The 8876-nt window shown below is 51.2% G+C and overlaps 1 protein-coding gene across 2 annotated transcripts in view; it reads right to left on the reverse strand.

The window, feature by feature from the left end:
* CHKA (choline kinase alpha) overlaps positions 1–4845 on the reverse strand; it is a 44654-nt gene extending 39809 nt beyond the window's left edge. The window contains exon 1 of one of the 2 annotated variants that reach the window (XM_081099057.1): positions 4273–4845. In XM_081099057.1, the coding sequence (XP_080955183.1) occupies positions 4273–4586 (314 nt within the window). In that variant the 5' untranslated portion in view covers positions 4587–4845. The remainder of the gene's footprint in view (positions 1–4272) is intronic. The other variant, XM_081099056.1, reaches the window with a different exon arrangement.
* Between the last annotated feature and the right edge of the window lie 4031 nt (positions 4846–8876).

Genomic DNA, 8876 nt, shown 5'->3' on the forward strand with positions numbered 1-8876 from the left:
TTTTTCATTCATACCAATTTATAAGAAAATCAAATTTGAAAAAAACAAAAAAACAAATTTGTTTCTTGGTGACTTTTCCATCCTCCTACTTCAGCGAAAGTTCTGGATTTAGCAAACTTTTATTTTTTTCTTCCCCGACTCGTCTTTCTCTACATTAGCCCCATTGATCCAGAGTCTATGGCATAATCCTTCCCAAGCCCACTATCTTAGTGACTATCTTAGAAAAGCCTCTGGGGAAACTGATGTTACCGACACCCAGGTCAAACCCAGCAAACCCCAAAATAAGGCAAGGTTAAAGTTTAATCAAGTTCCTCTTAATTTGCTACTAGGTCACTGCAAGTCAAACAGTTTACTATAACATCAGCATACAGTACAACTGATTTCAAAACTTAATGGCAATTTGTAGATTTTTCAAGGAGAAGTAAAACAGACATTTCCCCCTATGAGGCAACTGAGGAAATACCCTTCATTTCAGTGGCCTATCAGTTCACCAAAAGGCGCAGCTGTGCTCCCCCTTGAACAGATAGATAATAAGAAAAACCCAAGTGTAATGTGAGGAAGCAAAGCAAGGTGGCTGTGACTGTAAATACGGTCCTGCCACCTCCCTGCTTTCTAATTAATGTTCAGTTCCTCAGGATGGACCACCACAGCACAGCCCTGAAACGCATCGTACCCTCACCAGCCACGATGCTATAGGGGCAAGATGTCATTTTGGTTCTATAGCACATATAAAGGAAGCAAAGGTCACTTCACAAGTCCCTATAGAGTCTATTATAGTATAGGCTATTAACCTGTTCAGTCCCAAGAAAAAAGAGGAATATTCTTGTAGACGTGATGTATTCCAGCTGTATCATGTAACCCACTTGCACCCATCAGCACTTGTGAATGTCACATCCTGGGCTTCAAGCACCCAGCCTGCAGTAGGAAGCAGGTGGTAACTCCGCTGTAGAACAAGCGTGGACTACAGTTACCAGGCAATGTACAGGGGCGAGTCTTGGAGCTCGTGGATGTATTTATATCTAGGAGAGGCTTTAACGTTTGCAACTTAATCTCACAAAAAATGTTTCCAAGTATACAAGTAACATACAATTTACCCTCTTAACCATGTTTAAGTGTACCGTTATATATTCACATTTTTGTACAACTATCATCACCATCCATCTCCATAATGCTTTTTTTTCTTCTTGTAAAACTAAAAGGCTGTATCTACTAAAGACTAATTCCCTTTTCTCCCTTCCCCCAGCCCTTGGAAATCAACAGTCTACTTTGTTTCCATTTATCTGATTACTCTGGTGACCTCACAGAAGCCAATACAATATTTGTCCTTCTGTGTCTGGCTTATTTTACTTAGCATAATGTCCTTAAGGTTTGTTGTAGCAGGTATCAGAATATCCTCTTTTAAGGCTGAATAATATTCCACTGTATGTAAATGTCACCTCTGCTTATCCATTCATCCATCAAAAAATATCTAGGTATATTTTGCCTCACCACTGTGGCTCAGTGATTGAGCACTGACCTATGAACCAAGAGGTCACAGTTCAATTCCTGGTTTGATTCCGGTTAGGGCACATGCCTGGATTGCAGGCTTGATCCCCAGTAGGGGGCCTACAGGAGGCAGCCAATCAATGATTCTCTCATCATTGATGTTTCTCTCTCCCTCCCTCTCTTCCATCTGAAATCAATAAAAATATATTTTAAAAAACAAATCTATACATATTCCAATCATCTGGGAAAGAATTCATATCTAGGTGAGGCAGCTCAATGCTCAATGATGAACCCAAGAAACCACCTGCTCCAGAGAAACCTTTAACACAAAGATTTTCTTCTGCTAAGTTATCTGGTTTGCACCTAACCAACTGTATTTTGCTGAAAAACAAAAATGGCATTGAAAACACTGCAAACTGTCCGCAAGTCACAGGCATCAAGTCCAGCACACATCCTAAGTCTCACTAGAGCTTAGGGCCTGGACCCAGGAGTTTCAAGAGCATCATCGAAAAGCCAAAATGACTAAAGAGCCTGGCCGGTGTGGCTCAGTGGTTGAGTGTTGACTTATGAACCAGGAGGTCAAGGTTCAATTCCCAGTCAGGGCACATGCCCAGGTTGCAGCTCCATCCCTGGGGGGGGGGGGGGGGGGGAATGTGCAGAAGGCAGATGATGGGTGATTCTCTCTCATCATTGATGTTTCTATCTCTGTCTCCCTCTCTCTGAAATCAATTAAAAACATAATTTAAGCCCTAACCAGTTTGGCTTAATGGATAGAGCGTCGGCCTGCAGACTGAAGGGTCCCAGGTTTGATTCCGGTCAGGGGCATGTATCCTGGTTGCGGGCACATCCCCAGTGGGGGGTGTGCAGGAGGCAGCTGATCGATGTTCCTCTCTCATCTATGCTTCTAACTCGCTATCCCTCTCCCTTCCTCTCTGTAGAAAAGGAATAAAATGTATATTTTTTAAAAAAACACATAATTTAAAAAACAAACAAACATGCCCTGGCCACTTCCGCTCAGTGGATAGAGTGTTGTTGGCCTGCAAACTGAAAGGTCCCAGGTTCGATTCTGGTCAAGGGCACATGCCCAGGTTGTGGGCTCAATCCCCAGTGGGAGGCTTGCAGGAGGCAGCGATCAATGATTCTCTTTCATCACTGATGTTTCTATCTGTCCCTCTTCCTTCCTCTCTGAAATCAATAAAAATATATTTTTAAAAAATTAAACAAACAAAAGAAAAAACAGGCCTTTGCTGGCTTTGGGCAAGTTACTCAGTGACTCTAACCCTGTTTTCTCAGCATAATATGATGTATCTAATAGGGGTTTATGTGAAGATTACATGAGATAATGTCAGCTGCTCATATTAGCACCAACCACAAAGCAAAGGTTAATCTTTAAGAGTATGGCCAGATGGATGAAAGAGGAAAGCTCAATCTTCAGTCCTCTATTCCAAGGTTGTTCAACCTCAGCGCTGTTGACATTGGGGCCCAATAATTCTTTCTTAGGGGAAGAGGGGGGGGCTGTCCTGTGTTGCCAGCTGTGGAGGAACCAGGAAGGAGAACATGGGCAGCAGTCAGAGCTGGACAATCCAAGGGACTAGACTGAAAAAAAAAAAAACCACCCTCCTGGAACAGATAAGCAACTATAGCAAGGTTATAAGATACAAGGTTTAATATACAAAAGGCAATCGCTTTCCTACATACACACCAGCAATGAACAAGTGGAAAGTGAAATGAAAAACACAATTCGGGGATTATCTAAACACCTTTTGGTTTTCTTTTCTCTGCCTTTTGACTCAGTACTCAAAAGCATCTCTGTGAGAGGGGCCAGAGGCACAAAAAGGAAGTGAAGCTCAGTTAAGTTTGCTGCATATGCAGCTCCGGTGAAAGACTGGGCACAGAAAAGGCATCGAATGACTAAAATTGGATTTGGGGATTCTGGGTGGCAGCCAGCCAGTTGCTAGATACTGCCCTCACCCTGATCAGCCACGTCAGAGAAAATTCGCAGGAAAAAAAAAAAAAAAAAAAGACCTCAGTTTAAAGGTCTAAATGGAAGGATGCGCACGGAAATGTTAAATGGTTGCCCCCATGGGAACAGAGTGGAGGCAAAAATCAAGGGGGTCTTTATGGATGAACATGCACACCCATACGTTTATGATTAAACTTAAATTTTAAAACGTTTAACCTTAAAATAACGGGGTGGGGAGGCGGGAATTCCTTCTACTTTACCCCCAGTGATTTTTGGAGCCACACCTCCTAACTCTGCTTAGTAACACACCTACCGGGTTTGAACAGCGTTGGGGGGAATGGGCATATGTTACCCCTTCACCGCTCACAGATGACTCTTCCAAAGAAGAGAAAAAAAAAAAAAAAATCCAACCGTAGACCTGGCCAGGCACTGGAAGAAGTTACCGAGTGATTTTTGTAAAGCCAGCCATCACACCCCTCCTCCATTTAAGATCCTCAGCCGCAAAGGAACTTTCTAGGCGCGTTTTAAGCTTCTGAACGAAATGTACTACTCTGTGACCGAACGGTATTGTTCTCCTCCGAAGAGACCGGCTTTCCCACGCAACCGGAGGAAAAAATACTTTATTTTATTTTTTTTCAAAAGCCTGCCTCTTGGAAGGTCTTGGGCGGCCGCGGGGCCTGTTTCGCGAGATTTGGCCTGGACTTCACAAGCGTCCGAGAAAGGTGGCTCTCGCCGGCCCCGCGCCCCCGCCCGCCCGGCGTCACCTGACCGGCTAGCGGCGGCCACGGCCCCCCCGCCCGCCCGCCCGCCCGCCCGCCACCGACCTGATGACACTGATGTGAAACTGGTCCTCGCGAAGGCCCCGCCAGGCGCCGGGCAGGAACTCCCTGCACCACAGATAGGCCCTGCGCCGCGTCCGCGGCTCCGGCTGCTCGTCGGCTGGCGGCGGCGGCGGCGGCGGCGGGGGCAGCGCCAGCGGGGGCTGCCGGCCGCCCAGCTGCTTGGACTCGAGGTCGCTGGCGGCGTCGCGCTGCTGCCCCACGCCGGGCGCCGGGGTCGCGCTGCTGCTGCCACAGCTCAGCAGCAGCCCGAGCGGCGAGGGCTCCGCCTCGCCCCCGTTGCAGAACTTGGTCTTCATGCCAGGCAGGCAGCCGAGGAGGCGCGGGCGGCCGACGCGCGAGAAGGCGAGGTTCAGGGTCCGGCCGGGCGTCGCGGCCGCTCGCCCGCTCGCAGACGGGCCGGCCAGGAGGCAGCGGCGGTTGGGGGCGCGCCGGGCTGGGTTCGCTAGGCGGCGGCGGCGGCGGCGGCGCGGAGACTGCGGGAGGCGTGTGGCGGCGGCGGCGGCGGCTGCGTTCGGCTGGCCCTGCTGTCCGCGGCGCTCACTCCTATACCGCCGCCGCCGCACGAGGAGCACCGCCCGCGTCAGGGCCCGCCCGCGAGCTCGTCGCTGATTGGCCGCCGCCCGTCGGCTCGGCGCGTCACAACCGCCAACGCCCTGGATACGCCGCCTCCCCATTGGCTGCGGCCCCGGCCCCGCCCGGGGCGCTGCGACCGCAGGGGGCGGGCCCGGCGCGAGGGGCGGGGCGGGGCGTGGAGACGGCGGCGGGGTTCGTGGGGATGGAGAGGGGCGAGCGAGGCGCTCGGTACCCGGAGGGAGGGCTGGGGCGGGGTGGGAGGCGGGGCTGGCCCCTGAACTTGGGGTTCGGACTCTGGGCTTGGATTTGGGGGCCGAAATTTTCCTGGGGCCCCCTCGGACCCCCAGGACATTAGAGGCCGGGGCCTGGCGGGGGCCGGCTGGAAGCTCCTGCCCGGAGGCTGGCTTCTGTCTCCGCGTGACCTTGGCACGAGGCACCTAGGTCTGCAGCTCCGCGGGTGTGTTCTTTTAAAATATTTCCCGACGACTGTTCTCGGGGCGCGGCCACGCCCCTTCCGAGCCGGAGCCGGAGGAATGATTGTCCCGAGATCGGAAACCGAGGCCCGAGAGGGGGGCGAGGGGACTGGTTCCAGGCCGCACAGCCGGCCCAGCCCTCGGGAGGCCTCCTGCAGCCTCAGTTTCCCTATCCGTGGTGCTGAGGACGCCGGGGCCGAGATGCTCTGGGCGGGCGGGCGCGGGCGGGGTGGCATCCCGCAGCGGGGCCGTCTCCGCTGCCCGGAACTCTGGCCAAAGGTGAGTGCCACCGGGGCTGCCGGCTTTGTGGATGCCGCCCCGCCCACCCCTGCGCAGAAGGTCTCCGCGTGACCGTGACTAACGCACCTTTGCCCGCGGTGGGGAACGAGGGCCCCTGCCCCCCATCGGCCGCAATCCGGCCCTCACTACCTCTTTGGGGTACAGATAAATATAAAAATTACGGATTCTGTGTTAACGGGGTATGAACTGGGACAAGATGTTTCCCTGGCTGCTTGGGAAATGCAGCTCCTGACGCACAGGAAATGGCTGCTTTGTAGGAATTTCCCAGTCTGCTCCAGCAAAGATCTCTTTTTAAATAGTGTTTACTTGGCTGCGCTTGGTACAAGAAAAACGGTCTTACTGAAAGAAAGGATTATCATGAAGGGGGGCTTTTAACTGGACAGCTGTGGAGGTAGACTTGGAGGTTGCACTATATGGAGCCAGGAGCAGGGGGGGGGGGGGGCCTGGGGGCGAGGGTAGGGGGGAGCGGTTTAGGAGGGAGGTGCGGTGGGAGCCCCGTTGGATGTTTGGAAAGCTGAGAAATCAAGGTCTCCAGTCTGGCCATTTAGATAAGGTAGCCAAGGACTTTGTCTAAAAATACCAGCCTGCAGGGAGGTGGGGCCTTGCATTGCTGCCCTTCCATTGTACCCTGGCACGGGCCTGGTCATCCCAGAGGAATGCTAGAAATCTGGGCAGGAGGAAGGGACACCAGAAGTAAGGGTTGGACCGCTCTCATTTGAAATAACTTGATCTGGTGTCTGCTGGTTGGGCTGTTAGAACCTCCCGGCGCCTTTATGGGCTGCAATTCCCTATGGGAGTAAGAGGTTACCTCGTTAAAGATGTTGGGAAAGTTTTATCTGCTATTGCTCCCATTCCATGTGATAGATGCTGAGAGCCGGAGGCTGAGAGAGCCTTGGCCAAAGTCCTAGGCTAAGGGAGGGGCGAGGCAGGTGTCCTGGCTGTGTGTGCGAAGTGCTTTGCCTCCATAGGGATACAAAACTTCCTTCTATATAGTCAGTGCCCACCCATGGTGCTGGGGCAAAACCCCCAATACTGAGCCTGAGGAAGCTGGGCATCTGGGAATGCTAACATAACAGGTTTTACATGAAAAAGGAGTCATTCTGCCTGTGGACGTGGCGGGTGGTTGAGCAGGGTTTGAAAGGCTGAGGAGGAATCTGCCGGGCAGTCAGGAGTCCCTGCTGTTCACAGCTGCACCATCTGTGAGGAGGTATAATGAGGGCCAGGCCTGGGACACAGGTCTCAGGAAAAGTGCCAGACATGCACTGTTTTTCCAAAAGGAGAAACCCGCAGTGATACATATGCATAGGACTCAAGCTAGCAACCCCATTCTCAAGACTTTCTCCCAAGAAAATAAGTCGTCGGAAGCAAGAAGCCCCATGCAGAAAACCGCCCATCCCACGTGAGCTCCAGTTGGAGAAACTGGAAGCAACTTCAATACGGAGCCCACGTGTCGGTGTATCAGCCAGAACCTCAGCGTGGCCAGGCTGAAGTTGGTAGGAAGGACTCATTTTCCGCATATTTCTCGAGTGCCAAGCCATAGAACTTGGCAGCACTGTGTCCACAAAAGAACATCCAAACCAATGGAAAACTAAGAATTTTGCCCTGGCCGGGTATGTCAGTTGGTTAGAGCGTGGTCCTGCCTAAGCCAAGGTTGTAGGTTCAATCACCGGCCCGGCACATGCAAGAATCAACCAATGAATGCATAAATAAGAGGAACAACAAAATTGATGTTTCTCTTGCTCTTGTCCTCTCTAATTAAAAACTAATAATTTATTTGAGCCAATTTGTTATGCCCAAAACAAGATCTCAATGAACTGGATTGAAAAAAATGCTCCAGAGAAGGGCAGTTTTGCAGCTCCTTTTATACATTAGAATCCAAGAAAACTTGAGGGTCACAAGAAATCCATTGGTGGTAGGTTGAGGGGGTGGGAGAAAGCAAAGCTAGGATATCTCTAGGATTGGATATAAGGCAAAGTGGAGAGACACACCTTTTACACTGATAGTTAAAGGATACTTAACATTTACAGCATAGAGACAATATGCAGGCAGCAAGATAAGAATGAGGAAACCGGTAGTCTGTGCTCTAGTGTTGGTGGTGGTGCCCTGCGGGATCTGGAAAAGAAAATTACTCCGACAGTTCAAAGGTGTGTTATCCTAGATGCACGAGAACAGTGGATAGGGCTCACTTAAAGATTAACCTTTGCTAAGGAAGCTATAGGCCTGCATGTGGCTACCCGCCACCACCTGCCCAGTTAGGAATTTGTGACTGTTCGGTTGGATCAAGCAATTGTATCGATATCCCTCTCCCGGGAACTGGCTTCTCCGGTCATTTCACAATGGACATTCCCTTTGCTGAGACCACATTTCACTTGATGTGACCACATTCCATCTTCTCCCCTCCGGGTATGCGTAAAGAAGTCTCTGCCCAGGAAAAGACCTTTAAAAGCCGCTGACTCCCGTCACTGGGTGCTGGAGCCATCCAGGCTCAGCCACCTGGTGTGCGGATGATCGAATCCCTCACCATTCTGGCCTCGTGCATTCCTCCTAGATTGGAGCAGGCGCTGGCCGTTTTGTTTATTGTGTATTGTCTGTCTCCTTCCCAGAGACTGGAACCTCCAGGAGACTGGGGATTCTGCATATGTATCTTGTTCTCTACCACAGTGCCCCGGAGGCCCTGATATTTGTAGACACTCAGGAAGTATTTGCCGAATGGATGACTTTGGGCTGAGCCTCAGTTTCCTGAACTGTAAAATTACAATCCCCAGGGCACAGGGTTGTAGTGAGGGGTGCACGAGAGGATGTGTGCAGTGCCCGCAGCAAGAAGGAAGCACCCCGTATTGCTGTTACGTGGTGTGCTGCATGGCACAGCATCTGCCAGTGGCTGGCATTTGGTAATGAATAATGCACACACTTGTAGCAACTCAGCTTGGGAAGGCAGTGTTGTGTAAGAAAGTAACTCAAACTGGAAGGTACATTCTGATCAGCAGAATGTTGACATTGGGAGGAAGTGGACAAGACTCGGAGAGAAATTTGTTATGGCAGGTACCGGTGCGGGCGAGAGGGTGTTCCATAACAAAGCTTTTCTTCTAGGACAAAAAATTTCCAAAAGCTCTTTGATTGATGCTAAATTCTGAGAGCAGACACAGAGTATGGGTGATGGGCCTCAGGAGGGCCTCAGGTTTGGGTATCCTCAGGGCCAAAGGGCAGACCAGGGGCCTCTACCAGGGTAGAGAGGGGTCC

Source organism: Myotis nattereri (genome assembly GCF_964212035.1).
Source record: "Myotis nattereri genome assembly, chromosome: 9".
Taxonomy (NCBI): Eukaryota; Metazoa; Chordata; class Mammalia; order Chiroptera; family Vespertilionidae; genus Myotis; species Myotis nattereri.